The sequence below is a fragment of the Sander vitreus genome, chromosome 4 (genome assembly GCF_031162955.1).
Source record: "Sander vitreus isolate 19-12246 chromosome 4, sanVit1, whole genome shotgun sequence".
NCBI classification, from domain to species: Eukaryota; Metazoa; Chordata; class Actinopteri; order Perciformes; family Percidae; genus Sander; species Sander vitreus.
In genome coordinates, this window is record NC_135858.1 from 13,468,450 (window position 1) to 13,484,600 (window position 16,151).

The 16,151-nt window shown below is 41.4% G+C and overlaps 2 protein-coding genes across 2 annotated transcripts in view; both read right to left on the reverse strand.

The window, feature by feature from the left end:
* Positions 1-5,575: 5,575 nt before the first annotated feature.
* Positions 5,576-12,402, reverse strand: LOC144517467 (uncharacterized). The gene is made up of 6 exons (XM_078249597.1): positions 12,351-12,402; positions 11,899-11,982; positions 11,406-11,531; positions 9,212-9,361; positions 8,550-8,732; positions 5,576-8,453 (listed from the first exon to the last, which is right to left on the reverse strand). Exons 1-6 carry the CDS (start codon positions 12,400-12,402, stop codon positions 8,425-8,427), a joined length of 624 nt encoding a protein of 207 aa, XP_078105723.1. The 3' UTR covers positions 5,576-8,424.
* A 972-nt stretch (positions 12,403-13,374) lies between these two features.
* col7a1 (collagen, type VII, alpha 1) overlaps positions 13,375-16,151 on the reverse strand; it is a 59,479-nt gene continuing 56,702 nt past the window's right edge. Inside the window, exons 108-114 of the mRNA XM_078248445.1 lie at positions 16,019-16,081; positions 15,875-15,937; positions 15,652-15,768; positions 14,478-14,555; positions 13,902-13,955; positions 13,665-13,713; positions 13,375-13,457 (exon numbers count right to left, since the gene is read on the reverse strand). Of these exons, the coding sequence (XP_078104571.1) occupies positions 13,441-13,457; positions 13,665-13,713; positions 13,902-13,955; positions 14,478-14,555; positions 15,652-15,768; positions 15,875-15,937; positions 16,019-16,081 (441 nt within the window). The 3' untranslated portion in view covers positions 13,375-13,440. The remainder of the gene's footprint in view (positions 13,458-13,664; positions 13,714-13,901; positions 13,956-14,477; positions 14,556-15,651; positions 15,769-15,874; positions 15,938-16,018; positions 16,082-16,151) is intronic.

Sequence of the window (16,151 nt, forward strand, 5' to 3'; positions counted from 1 at the left end):
TGTCACTTCATTCCCCCCTTGGCCCCTTCCTTCCTGACCCCTGCCTGTGCAGTCTGCTCTCCCTGCCGGCATCTGACATCCTCAGCCCTGTTTTCAGCTCAGCCCTCCTGTTCCTCGTCCACACGTACAGCCTGTCACTTCTCTCCCATCCCCACTCAGCTACACTTCACTTCTCCAGAACAGCAGGAGCCCACCTGCTTGCACAAACTTGATGATGGCTTGAGGTCATCATCTTCAAACATTTTAAACAAGCCACTACAAACTGGTATCTGTTTTCTTTAGGGTTCCATTTGATTCAGGGTGAATATATTACTTGAAGCCTGTCAGAGATAATATTCTAAATAAGAGAGACAGAGCCCTTGAGCCCAGTTATCCAAACTGAGATATCCTCACAGGCACCTTGTATACATCCATCTACAGAGACGAGGGGAAAATAATCTTCTGTCTCACCTCACCAGTCTTTCTGCCATCTCCACTGAGCTACAGTTTCTCTGCATCAGCTTCCCTTTCTCTGTGGATTTTAAAGTTGAGTTGTTGCAACATATTTAGTCAAAGGGAGCCTTACTTTACCCTAATGTTAATAAATCAATAAGCAATTACTTAGGGAAGATGTAGTGGTCACATGAGGTCAGTTAGAGAGCAGAGACCAGAAAAGTCATTCAGGTAATGGCTGCTCCCATGGGTCCACAGCAACAGCACTATTTGAGTCATTAAGGGAATGAATAGTTAGATCCAAGATTATAGTGTTTCAAAAAAACCTAACCCTGAATGGATATAGAAGTGAAGTAAAAGCTGAGGACAAACTTTACTTATCCAAAATCAAAACTGAAATATGAGCTGGAAGCTGCAAAAGGATCTTACTGACAAGGACGTCTGGCAGCTCACGGTACTGGCTAAGTGGGGTCAGAGGTCTACACACTGCACTGCTAACCATGTCTGAGGGAGTAGGGTGATATTGCTGATAACACAAACAAAATGAGAGGCTATGGTTTGTGGAAGTATGAGTGTCGTAAATGTGTAACAGTAACAGTCTACAGCCATGCTAGCAGCTCTGGGGGTCTGTACTCATGCACTTTGAGCTAATGGCTAACAATGTTGACATTTAGCATGTAACCATCTTAATTTAGATGTTAGTGTAACAGGGTTAGTACAGTGTGATTCCATTTGCCATACTGTATATCTAGTAGTATACTGTAGGTTCAGAGGTTCACAGGTGCCCTCTCTCAGTAAGTAAATACTGCTCGTAGCAGTGTAACGGTTTACGAGAGTTATGCCCTGTTTAGCTGAAATGTAACAAATTCATATCAATATGTACTCTGTATGAGCACAACATCAGTTGTGAGTTATAGGGTGCTATGTTTTAACCGGACCGTGGAGAGCCAACTGTTCCTATCCAGACAATGAATGCAGCACAGAAATAGAACCAGGCACCCTGGCAATGGTTCATCCACCCGACACAACACAGAGGCAAAGGGTTGCTTCACTAGCCACTTTCAGTGGTGTCTGCTTGATCTCCGTTACATCACATTATATTAGCATGCTAACATTACACAGTACAGCTGAGGCTGTCATTAGTTCTGTAGTTATTTGGTCACAAACCAAAGTGTTAAACAGAGAGACATTTTGACCTCATGACGGCGCTCGATCAAAATTCAGAGGATCACAGATGTCATTAGCCTCTTGGCAGTGAGGACATCTGTACCAAGTCGTGATGGCAATCCATCCAATAGTTGTTAAAAAATGTCAACCTGCTGGAGAGGAAACATCAGGGAATGAACATGATCAGTGGGATTTATCTTTTGGGAACTATGACTGTCTGTGCAAAATGTCATAGCAATGCATCCAACAGATGTTGAGATATTTCAGTGTGGACCAAAGCAGTGGACCGACTGCCGCTGCACTATCAAGTCTAGGTCATGCACCAGTTCCGATGAGCAGGAAGTGCCTTACAGGATCCTATCTTCCTGTCTCCCCCTCTCTTCCAATACCCAACAATTTCCACCACTCTCTGCTTCCTAGTCAGCTGCAAAATTACAGATAACAGATTTGTTTACAGACAAGAGAGGGAAGTGTGTGTGTGTGTGTGTGTGTGTGTGTGTGTGTGTGTGTGTGTGTGTGTGTGTGTGTGTGGTGGGGGGGGGGAGATGAGAGGGAGAAAGTAATGGATAGGGAGAGCTGAGAAAACAAAAAAATCTCAGGCCATCAGTAGTTTTTAGCATACATTGAAATAGAGAATGGGCTGCTGAATGACAGCAGGGAGAGATGAGAAATGGCATATGCTAATTTAGGCTTATGCGCCTGAAATATCCCATGAGAGGCTTTTAATAATGCTGAGGCATTGTGACATTCAGGTGGCCCGTGCTCATCACTGCCATAATTAAGAGAATATGCTAATAGCTGACTCATCTGCTGGAGGAAGAATTAAACAAAGTAAACACCTTCACCGCTCTCTGTTAGTTTATGGAGGAGATGGACAGGAGAGCAGACAACGTGAGAAAGACTCATAGAGAAAGAGAGATGAATGGGATGGAGGGAGGAGCTGCTGCCTGACATTGGCGATAAGTCGTTCCATGCAAAATCTCACAAATAGACACAGTTAATGTACAGCTAATGCATCTGTGAGATTCATTTTGCATTTTTAAAGGTCTCTTTAGATCTTGAAATTATTTTTGAAACACATCATTAAGCACAAATCTGCCATGCATACAAATCTGGACTCAAAGTTAGTGAAATATGAGGTAAGCATAGGCAGACTGGTGTGTGATACCTGTTTCTAATTGAAAAAGCTTTGTGTAAAAGTGCTCAGTACAGCCAGGAGCCTGGAGAGGTTACCCAAATGCTCAGATCAATAAACTGAATAAATGCTTAGACTGGCACAACTCTGAGTCCTCAAGTGGATTACAGGACAGAAAAAACTTCTGATGCCCTGTACACACTCACAAACTCAAGGAGATAGAAAAAGAGAAAACATGGGGGTCAAAGCATTCAGGGAATCTGCTGTGAACAGCACACACAGGCTTTACAGTAATCCCTCAGTTTTTTTTTTTCATATTTCTCCTGACACTCACACTGATGCATATAGATGAAGTGAAGTGTATATGCACCCTAAAAGGACCCACACACAAATGGTTCCTATGTTTTGCTTAATAAGCAATATGTGCAAGCAAGTGTAAAGATAGAAGTTATAGTTCGATATGGATCATATGCTAATCTGGCTGAGGGTAAAAGTGAGATTGAGCACATTTCTAGCATGTTTCATTGCTATAGCAACAGCCTTTGTACTTGCGGAGGGAAGTGGGTGGCAGAAAAAGGAGCAAGAGTGAGTGGAGTGATGAGAGCGAGAGAGAGAGAGAGAGAAAGAGAGAGAGAGAGAGAGAGCGAGAGACTTTGGCTTGCTCCTCTCTCTTGCCGAGGTTCTGCCAATCTAGCTCTCTGCCAACCCCAAGACCCTGGGGCTTTAAACAGTCAAGGTCACTGAAAAGGGAAAAATGAACAACTCCTAAACGTGTTTCTGCATACTCCACATCCGAGGGAGGCGATGGAGGAGCAGTTCAGGCTCAGACAGACAGGGGGAGCCACCATTGTACTCCCGGCATGTGCATGATTGTCCTCCACAAGACCCTCTAAATACCCACAGAAGGATCATGGTGGCTGTGAAATACCCTTGAAGGGTCACAGATAATAATCCTTATTGTATCTTTTTTGAATGCCTCTATCTTGTAACATTTTTAAATGTAATAAAGAAAAACCACATAATATCAGTTTTTTTTGTTCCATTCTAAATTCAACTTTCATGGCAGCAGTACCGCTGTTGTGGTGGGAATTACATCAACACAAATACCGCTCAGCACATAAATGCAGTGTATTGTATTAAATTATAATTTAGTTGTAGCCAACATTCATCCACACATTAGCATTAGTCTGTGAAGGACAACTTTAAATCCCAAAATCAGTGTGCGTGTATGTGTGTGTGTGTGTGTGTGTGTGTGTGTGTGTGTGTGTGTGTGTACTTGTGTTTAGACAGAGACCTTAGGAGCCCCAGAAGAAGGAAGTTCCCCTTGTTTCATAGAGACCTAAATGTCCTTTGAAAGACTTGCAGTTTTTAAAGGGTTTGGTGTCTTGTGTAAAGCTGACTAGTTACGGCTGCTGAAATCAGTGGCAGCTACTATTTTTAGGATATGTGAAATGTATCTCCAACACACACACACACACACACACACACACACACACACACACACACACACGAATCGAGAAGATTGAAGGAAAGGCAGGCAGCAGAGAAGTGTGAGAAACAAATTCATACATGTATGTTCGGATAGATAGATCCGTGTTTGATTAACTCTATCCACTACAATCAGTGTTAGTCATATTATGTTTACGAGCTGATGAAGCAGCAGTGCTTTAGGCTCAGCACAGGTAACTGTTACTGAGAGAAGGCAGATCTCACGCTGTGGCATCATAGCGTGCTGTTGCTTTGAAATTTCACAGTGTTTAAGCACATTTGAAAGATAAGAAAACTGGGGAGGTACTACTTCCAGTGGTAAATGTAATGTAATACTGTATGGTAGGTGCAATATATCTTCCACCACTGGCTGCAGCATGCAGTTAATGTATATTTTAGACAACATTGTGCTTCTAGCTTTGTCTTTGGGGAAGGCCCTTTCCTGTCACAGCATGACAATTAATCTAAAATAAATGTTTTTCTAATATTGGTGTGGAAGAACTTGACTGGCCTGCACAGAGTGGAGAGCCTAAACCCCATCCACCACTGACCAGGCCATATGGCCCAGCATCAGTGCCACACTAGATCAAATCTCTGTAGTCAGGTTCCAAAATCTTGTGGAAAACCTTCCCAGTAGAGTGGTGGCTGTCATAGCAGCAAGTTAATGCCCACCACAGTGGCCTGTCTTTGTCCATCACCTGAGCAATTTGAAGCCTTTTCCACCCATTATCTTTACATCCACAATCACTGCCAGTGTGTTATGATCTTACCCTTGCCACACTGTGCATAATTTGTGAAATATGTCCCACAGTCTCTGCCAACACATGCAAGCCCACAGCATGATAAAATGCTGACTGAAATAACTTTTAAAATTAAGTCAGGTAAAGGAAGAGGACAAGGTGACGACGAAGCTGTGTGAGGTCTGTTGGAGTGTGATGAAGTGGATATGGAGTCACTGTGTTTTCCCCCAGGGAAAATCAAGCGAGGGCAGAGCATGGAAAAACCAAGGGGGGAGGAGACATGGCCAACAAGCAGAAAATCCTCCCATTAATAAAATCTGCTGATGAAATTAGAACATCTTGCTCAGTCACACGCACAGACTGACCTACGCACACTTTTTCTTCTCTTCTAATCTTCTCAATTGACGAATTATGCGGTAAATTTCCATGATTGGAAATATTAAATTTTATGTGCACACGGATGCAGATCATTAGGGCCTTATCATTTAGTTTTGCTAATGAAGAAGGTGACAGGTTCAAAAGCTATGCGTTTTCAAAGTGTTGCTAAAGTATGTAAAGCTAAAATAGATAAGCTCAGAGAATACAACAACATTGTTTTTACTCAAACATTTGGTTTATTAGAAATGCCTTTTAAAATGTTCCATTATTCTACAAAAACAGAATGGTTTACAGCACCACACAAAAACACACGCTTCCATCTTCAATACACAGTATAAAAATACCTTTAAAAATAGCACCTTTTCTCTGGCAGGTAAACATGCAGTCGTGATAAGAAACTCAACTTCCCTCAAACAATAAAATACATTATATACAACAGATTGGCAGAATATTGTGCTTGATTCTTCATATTTAATACAAATGATAAAACTATATCCATAATAATAACCCAATATACTGTATATGTAAAGTTATTTCACGGACCTGGGGTTCTGGAAGTAAAAGTCTTGTTTATTCTCGGCAGATTGTATTAGGTGACTTGCCGTTAGAGTACACTTTAAGGCTTTGATGGGGATGGAAATCTCCTGGTTAAATCAGTCTTTTCAAACAAAAATCTGCGTCTTTGATAAAAAGTCAAGATCAAGTACATAAAAACTTTAGAAGTCAATTTCAACTCCCAATGAGCACTGTGGTAAAAAAACAACAACAATTAATCACAGAGCGTTGTTATGGGCTGCTGAAGCTAGTTGTTTATTCATTAGAGTTTCTTTTCTACTTTTGGTCTAGATTTACATACTTTCTGTACTTTGCAATGCAATGTTATTGTTGATAAGGATAAAAAAGGTATGTAAAAATAAAGTTTATGCTTTGTAGAAACCTGTTAATTCATTTAGCAGTTAGATTCTGGGTTCATTTTTCAGTGGCTTTTGTCTTCTCCATAGCAATGTCTGTGGAGGCTGCTACTAAATACTACAGTATTTATTGCATTTGCTAACCAAACTGACCCAAAAGACAAAGCTGAAATACTAACCCAAAAGTTACTTTATCCTGGTGACTACTATTCTTCTATGTTTAGGAAAATTACAGTAATGTTACCATTTAAAGAAAACTTTCGAATACTCATTTACAATGTGACAAATATTTCCAGAAACCACAACACTGCCCACTTTGCTACTTTACTAAGTAGTATGGACAGTTAAACAGTCTGCACATATAAGGAGTGAGCAAAATAATTAAAACACCTTATGACACAACATCCTTGCCAACGTGACATCATGACTTCGCGTGAACATACATGCCACTTTCTAAAGCCAAGTGGCGTGTTATCTGTACACATTTTGAACTATGTCTACGCCGTATACAGCGGACGGGTTGGGTTTAAGAAAAGAAGAACGGGACGGTTAGGTTTAGGAAAACAATAACAGGACGCGGGAGAACAACAACACGGTTGGGTTTAGGAAAAGAAGAACGGGACGGTTGGGTTCAGAAAACATGACACGCGGGACACGATCCCCGGTCTCCTGGGTGAAAGTCCTGCGTTGTTTGACCCATCCACCACCCCGACCACCCTCCCTCTGCGGATTTTCGGGCTTTCATACTACTCGGTACCGTAGTCGATCTTAACGCTACGTCGTCTTCTTACTGAGAATCATGCTGTGATCACAAAACATGCTTCCCATTGAAATAGATTAGTTTAAAAAATGTGCGAAATTTCACTGGAAAAAAAACGAACAGAAGTTCTTTTCTCAGGAGAACTTGGCGTAAACTGACACGCAATCGCAAGGTAATGTAAGTCAATGGAGGCCAAACGACGTTGATAAACACGCTAAAAAGCGATTATGCATGAAAATGGCATACGAATTGGCGTGTCACACATACGCCACTTACTGAGATCAGTCTGTCCTTGCAGTATATAACAGTTCGGTGAAGTTCATAAAGGGTGTAGTTTGTGCTATCTGTTAAAACATCATTTGCCATATTGGTATTTACTTGAATCAATAATCTCAAAGATTTTAATTTCAATAAATGTCTGTTAAGCCACTAAATATTGCCGAATGAGGTAACACAGTGGCGATTGAGCCTATGGCCCATCAATCTCAGAACCCATTGGCTATCGGTCTGACGACGATTTATAGCATTTCGGCCAATGCTTTCCGCCTCTTTTGCTCTCCACATGGACCGTTTACCTGCATGCAACCAAAGCACGCTCAAACGTGATTGGTCAATACTACTCTGACTAGAACTTGAAATCAGATTGCTTCCGATACCAAAATCTTGTCCCGTTGCCTAGAGACTCTGCATTCATATGCAGATATCTATTTATACAGATGAATGCCCACTAATGAAAGCTGTTGCATTTGCAGTATTACCAACTGGGTGTCTGGGGCAACATTCCAAGGAAAATCCCAAGCGGTGGTTGGTCTGCCAGAGAGGGTAGGCGGAGCAAACGCGTGTGAAGCATGTTTTTTTCCGGTCTCTGCTAGTTTTGCGAGTAAACGACACACAGGTAACATGGTTTGGATGTGTGGGAAGTGAGACAAAAACAAACAGAGGTCTTTGAGATTGTAACTTCAAGAATTGCATTACACTGTAAGGTGAGTCAGGCAATTTATCCACTCCCTTCTGTATGCAGTCCTAGGTTTTATTATCTGTGTGCAACATGAAATGGATAAAGATACTGAAGTACCTCAATATTGTGGTAAAGTTAAACTGAGAAAATCAGGGTGAATGCAAAGACACTTCTTTAGTGTGCAAATGTACTAGTGCACCAAAAGAAAAGTATTTTTTAACCTAAAAAAACTATACTATAACTAACTACAACTATTTTGTTTTGCATGGTTTGGAGAACATAAAGCAATGAGGCACTCTTGTATCCCCTCTCAACCTGGGCTAAAGTTTGGTTGGGTTTAAAGAAACAATAAATAAACAAAAACAAATCTTGATTATTGACATTTGACAAAAAAATTATCTATAAAATCAATATAAAGGCTAACATTCCAGTGGCTGAGGAGGATTTGGACTCAATCATCGCACTGTCTTCAAAGGACGAGGACCTGCACAACAGATCAGTCGTTAGTCCACATACATTCAATACCTGACATACCCTTGTGTGTGTATATATATATATATATATATATATATCAGTGTACCTTCGGCCTCCCCAAGGCAGAGCTCCTCACACTCCTCCAGGTGGAGGAAGCGGTTGTCGTTTCCTTCACAGCCGCTGTAGATAAAGGGCCTGCAGGCCTGAACCTGACTATTAAAGTACCAGCGCATAGTGTATCGTCCACAGCTCCCCTCCTCCATGGGCAGCAAGCACAAGTCTGCTGGAGCTGCATAATACACACACACACACACACACACACACACACACACACACACACACACACACACACACACACACACACGTTAAGAGTGTGTAGAGACACAATAGGCGCACACAATGAGAAAAAGGGCAGACCAGGCAGAAAGGAGCAGAGACAGAGCAGCAAGGGGACCCAAAACCAGCATTCATGACCACTGAATGACTCAAGCAAAACCAATCTGTTTATTCCAATACATACGGATATATTATTCTTTGTTTTTGTATTTTATTGTACTGGATTAATTTATGGCTTTAATAATAATACAAAATAAAAATGTATACTTTTAATAATCCCCAGTGGGGAAATTAGAATGTGTAAGTCAACAGTCAAACAGCCAATGCAGCCTGAGACATGCAGAGAAGGCCAGACACCAGGCAGGCAGGATGACGGAATTAACGCTTAATACTGTAAATCCCAAAAACAGAACAGCACACAAGCTGGTTTACCTTCCCCTTTGACTCTCCTCTTGGACCTGACTGATCTGGGCTTGACTGCTTTCAGAAGTGTAACTTTAGCTGTTTTCTTAACATCAGGAGTGGATGATTTGTTTGGATCAACTTTGACTGTTTTGTCAGTTTCATCCTTGACAATCTCACCTGTCAACACACACACACACACACACACACACACACACACACACACACACACACACACACACACACACACACAGACACAGTATAAATAGAAAAAGAAAGAGAAAAAAATACATTAATGTGAAAGTTCACAGACTCAGGATGGTGTGTGCTTGCAGCAGGCTTGTGTAAGAAAATATGCAAGGCCAATGCGGTCTCGTAACGTCATGAAATTAGCACAAAGCGAAATGCACAAACATATAATGAGGAACGCTCCTCCAGCACAAATTTGTTTATGTGCTGATTGAATAAAGTGAATTATGGGAGATGAGCAAAAATTTAGCATGCCATCTTCTGTTTATCACGTCTAAGTATGTGAACGAATTTAGTTAATGTTGGGGTCATTATAACTTTAGTTAAAGGGGATTCCCAGTATTTGACAAACTGGTTCTTGTATATTTGTCTATTGGGATCACAATACATTCTAATCGGTTGGGAGTTGAACAAAGGTTGCTTAAGGTCAGATGTACAGTACATACCCTTCTACCTCTCAAAACTACAAAACCCAAACTTCCACTGTGTTGTTAATGTTTGATTAAAAAGGTACCTTGTTGAGTTTTTGACCAGTGTTCTATGGATGGAGCAGTTATTTAATGTCTGTGTCTCCTGTACGATTGCAGGGACACACATGCATGTAAGTTACTAGGGCCCTATGATTTCCGTGATGTGGAAAACGCGGATGGAATCTACACATGAAAACGGAATTCTCTTATACACGCGTAATCGCACGGAATTTGCATATATTTTGTTGACATTGACATTGAAAAATGAGAAGGAAGTAAACAAAAATCGTCAGTTTAAAACAACAAGCGTAGAAAGGTTTCTACCTAAACCGTGGCCAAATGGCATTGTTAAACATGTTGCCTAGTAACCATACGTCCTCACGAAAAATGTCGACGCGAGTGGCTCCTGATAAGCCAACGGTGGCGAAAAAATTAACAAACTCTCAATTGACTGCTAAATACCGGGCTGAACTATACCCCAGCGACTACTATTAATCTGGACAACAACTGTTTTGTAAGTTTTGTCAACATACTGGACCCGCAAAGACACATACCATAACAACCATTTGAAATAAAAAGTTAATCTCAAGAACAAAACTAAATCCACAGCAGGCAAATTCCTCCAGGTTACCATTGAGTAACGACTAAATCAATAGATGCAAGATGTGAGTTTGTGGAAGATTTTGTTGCAATGTGTGCTAAAGCTGACATACCGCTTGAGAAAATGAAGAGGATATGTCTGTTTCTTGTTGAACACTGCAAGCAGGGAGGCGCACTCCCAGAAAACGCCAGCAGCCTCAGGCAGAGCTGCCTGCCGCGGGTCTTTGACCAGCACATGCAAAAAGTTCTGCAAGAGATCCGTGGAAAGAAAATCTTTGTTGTTGTCGACGAAACCTCTGACAACCGGGATCGCAGTGGGCTCAACATTGTTATAGGTGAGCATCCAATTACCTTTTATATAGGTAATTTTGAATGTGCTTCGCTGAATATATTAACAGTTTAAATAAAAAAGCTGAATTGTGAGTTTGTGTCACTGAGTTTTTAAAGGTCAATACTGCTTAGAAGTGAAAAGAAAACAAGCAAATCCGAAAAATCCGAAAGGGCTAAAAATAAATCAGAAAAAACGGAATTTGAAAAAAAATAAAACGGATTTCATAGGGCCCTATGTAAGCGTGCACATGGGCAACAACAAACATAAACAATGTTGATTTCAAATCGAAGAATCAGCTTTAAAAAAGAAGGAAAAACATTTAACACCTTTGTTAGCCATTAGGTGCCAGTATGCTTCTTTAGAACTGCTTGTCAGAAAAACATCACAAGGTACCTAATGTCTTTTATTTTGGGAAAACTTTTTTAACTTTCAAGCATACACATACAGGTTTTTCAGACAATGTGCTCATTTCACAAATTACACGCGAGACCAGGTTGGTTTGGGCGATGCTCAGTGTGTCGGAAACTGCTATTTCACTACACGATAGAATTGGAAACGGTATGAAACACAGTACCATCGCTCTGGTTGGCAGAGGGAGTGAAGTAGAGCAGCTCGTCCAAGGGGTCGTCATAGGTCTCGATGGAGTAGACATGCTCGTAGTCCGGGTCGTTGGTGTTCACCACCACACGCAGCTCACGGCCTGAGAGAAATGCAACGTCACACGGATCAGAGATCCTTCACCTCCGCCTGACAACCTCCAAGTTTCAGATAGAGGGAAGGCTGTCAACCATATTAACTCAACTCAAGAAGCCTCTAAATACAGGTACAGAAATAGAGCATATACACTAATATTTGTATTTGTCTGGATATGCTACGCGAGATATAGAATACATTATGTGGAACATAAACATAAATGGAGTCCTCAGTTTTCTTGATGAGAAAACCACTCAGTGTTCAGAGGTCTCCAGACGAAGATCCACCAAGTAAAACCTGTTTGTTAGGGACGGACACGCAGACAGACACACAGATCAAGGCCGACAGTCAGAGCGTTGGACTGACACACTCACCCTCCTCCCCCTTCAGGACCAGTTGTTGATCTGGTGAAGGCCGAGCCCTGACCGGGGGCTGGGACCGATTAATTGGGCCTGAACCTGAGAGAGCCAGATAGGACAGGGAGGAGCGATCAGGGACACACCGAGGAGGCAGAGACAGGATTCAGGGAGCGAGAGGGACCAGGTAAGTGTTACAGGAGGGAGAAAAGGAGGGCCAGAAAGGTAACATGATGAAAAAAAGGGAAGGGCCGAACATTCTGGTAGTAAAACCTTCAGACACATGAGCCAACAACAACCCCAAAGCACCACAAAAATCATTCCACCGTTCAGCATACACACCAGCTAAAAGGATTTACATAGTTTTTGCAAGACTGGTCGAACATGAGGCAATCTTCCAAAGACTGGCTGTAATCCTTTAAGGACTCAAGTCGCTGCTTGTGTCGCACTCTAGTCAAATTCTTTTTGACTTGAGTCAAAGTCAAAGTGCGGATTCAACTCAACACTGCAGACTCGAACCATTACTGATTTGTTCATTATGAAACACATACCTATTTCTTAGGTAATAATAAATACATTAAGCATGAGTGAAATGTTTGTTTTGGCCTCAATCTATTTCTCAGTAACACTGCATATTTATTAAAGGGTCATTTCAGTATGTTTCAACCTGGACCCTATTTCCCATGCATTTGTGTATAAATGACTAATTTGAACAAAAAATCTTTGAAATTGGCCCAGTATTAAGCGTGAACGCTATAACTGGCAGCGGCAAACCAGGCTGCAATGTAACCCTATAGGGAAAATGCGCACCGTCAATGTACGTCCACTAAAAGTGCGTGTTTTTGCCACTGACAGGCTCAGATTGTTATTGTAAGTGTCTGACTACATTACAAAAAGATAGTCAAGTCTCGTTCTGAAATCTTGAGAGGTGACTTGCCAGTGAGTTGGTAGAGAGGAGTTCAATATAGGGTCTATGTTGAAAAATACCAAAATTACCTTCTAACTGCTGCCTCACAACAAACCCATTAGTTGAAACTTTGGGAAAGTTAATATAGATATTAGATAATATAGATTTAAATATTTAATGCTATCTCTTCTCACTGATTGGAGAAAATATGTTTGTTAAGTCTAGCATGTTTATATAATTACAACATAATCAAAGACCATTGCCTTGGTCAGAGCATTTTGTCTACTCAAAGGCGTTTAACATAAAGATCAATTTAATTTAAAAACTATGTATAAAGGCACTTCAGACTAAAAGAAAAGTTAATTAGGAATGTCAAAAAAGATAGCGTATTTTACACCACCTTGTTACTTTCTTCAAACAAATGTAACCAAACAGGTAATAAAACTGTATCCTGTTTGAGGTGAAATGATTATTTAAACCACACACAAATGCTTTATGTGGGCAAATGCCCTAACGCATTATAATAAATATACAATATATGGGACTGACTGCTTTCACTAAAGACTGCAGCAGTATATGTGGTATAGTATACCGCTGTGACTCATGCTAAATCACAGCCTTCTGTCCACCCTCTTCTGCTGAAGTCGAACGGCTCACTCACCTCCACACGCTGATGATCAGACAGATGGACAGGAAGGAAGCAGAAAGACAGAGAATAAAAAAGGTCAGCTTAAAGAGTCATGGCACAGTTGTAGTTCTCCGCAGCTTCTTTTCTATCATACTTTCATAGAGTTTAGCTGAGCTGTGACGCATATGCTGTGATTACCATCTGAAGTTCAACTGTTATAAAGCAATGCAGGCTGCATGAAAGACTCACCACAGTGCTGACTCATCTCTGAGCGAACATACTCTCTGACCTCATACTCCTGAATTCAAAATAAAGAAGGGGAACAGAGCAAAAAACAACAACTTACAAACACAACCCTTATATCAACTCTTTGTAAGTGTGTGTGTGTGTGTGTGTGTGTGTGTGTGTGTGTGTGTGTGTGTGTGTGCGCGCTGTTTTGTGTCAGCGTCTTCAGATTGAGCCCCGCGGTAAGGCTCAAGCACTGACCGTCATGCCTGGCTCTCCTCTGTCTCCCTTGGCTCCATCTGGGCCCAACTCTCCCTGCAACATGGACAAGTATGAGGACACACACGACCCACAGAGAGGCTTGCAGCACATTAATTCATTAGGCTGAGAGCAGGTGCAGCAAACAAATACAAAGTCAAGGGAGAGGTTAAAATAAGCAATCGTGACTTATAGAGATGTATAAAGAAATAAAGTATATTTTGTTTCTCAGTCGTGACATCCTGTGTACGCGATCCTTTTGAGGAACCAAAATTAAGTAAAGCTGGTAAAAGCATTAATAATATGTGGTTGCCATGTTCAAATAACCAGTTTTTGGTCTATACAAATTTAACTGTCAAAGTGATGAAGTCTGGCGCTGAGGAGCTCACTTGAACAAGGGAATTCAGTCGCCCTGAAACATTTTATGCATCTGGCACACTGTGGAATGTGTAATACTGAAGTTCAACAGGTGATTCAGTGCTGTGTGATGGTGATGTTTTTGATAAGGGTCTCAAGGATTTCCTGACCTGGTCAAATGGTTTGGCAAGAAAATAACACAGAGACAAGTATGACACTAACCGGTTCTCCTCGTTCCCCCGGGATCCCTGGAATACCGCGTGGACCAACCATGGCGGGACCGATTGGGCCTCTCTCTCCCTGACACACAAGCAAAACAACATTACAACATGTCTGCAGTAGTCAGATGTAGTATTAATCATTATAAAAAAAATCTTTTTAAATGTCCCACTGCCTCTATATACATAATCTCTGGACAGATGTGAATTGGCTGCATAGTTTCAGTAAAAACAAAGAAAGTGTTTATGTTGCACTGGTATCTTTTCTCCAAATAAGTTGCTACTGTATTTACTGTACTTATGCTGCTTCAACACACACACACACACACACACACACACACACACACACAAATGAAAAAGAAAATTTAAAAAAATACTGGTTTTGGTAAACTCTAGGGAGTGTCAGTTTGAAACAAAAGGTGCACCCATCAAAGATAATCCATATGGCCCTGCTCTCCTGTCACCAGCTTACTTTATTTACTAGATGATGCAGCAGACGAGCCAGTCAAACGCAGGGCCCATCAAACTGTCAATCATCATGAAGCAATACACAGCAATCACACGAAACTAGCAGTCAGGTGAAGAAGAAAGACAAGAACAAACTACGCAGAAATACAAAAATACTTTTCTTTTTATAGAAGTCTTGCATCATATTCTTGTCTAAAACAAAAGATGTATCTTTGTTGCCACTCACACCTCTGACTGCTGCTATTTGTGTACTCACATAGTTACAGGCTAACTACCGTTTTCCCATGTTTTTGTGTCTGAAGTGACTGATGGGAACAACTATCTTTGACATTGGTCCAGTATTAAGCAAGATCGCTGCAATCGGCAGCGGCGAAACAAGCTACAATGTAAGTTAATAGGGCAATTGTCCAGCTTGTATTCACAAAAGTGCTCGTTTTGTCACTGACAGACTCAGATTAATATTCTGAGTGTCTGACAACATGATGGAAAGGATCCCTTTGGAGATAGACCTTTAAAACCTCTTTGAGACCTTTCAGTTTAACCAGAAACAGATCTGAAGTCACTTGCGCTAAACCCACGAGACTCCATTTAAAAAAACAATGCAATACAATACTTCATATTCTAGTTCATATCTTTAAAAGATCTCTGCCCCCATACATGTGACAAAAGTGTAGAATGAGCTACTATTAAGCCAAAGTAAGGATAGTCACCTTTTGTCCTTGGAGGCCCTCCGGGCCTTTCGCACCAGATGGTCCCTGAGGGCCAGTCAGGCCCTGGACCCCATCCGCTCCTCTGGGACCAGGAGGACCAGGTACGCCAGGCGTACCCTACAGGAAGCACAGGGACAGTTAGTTACTGTCTTCTGAGTATATACATAAAATGGTGATTATGTACATGTATGCACACACTGTACTGCCGAAGTTAGAAACTCACCCTTTCACCTTTCTCTCCCTGAGCTCCTTTGGGTCCTGCAAGCCCGTCAAAACCACGGTCACCCTGCACAGACCAAAACAAGTGGTTACACTTCATATTTGAACACATTTAGAGTTAGTTAAGAACAAGTTCTACAGTGCATACCTTGGGACCGACTAGTCCCTCTTTCCCGGGGGTCCCTGGGGCCCCAGAAGGTCCGATTTCCCCCTGGAAACGCACACAGAGCATGCATGTAGACGCCCATTCTTAAACACAGAGGCATAAAATGCACCACATA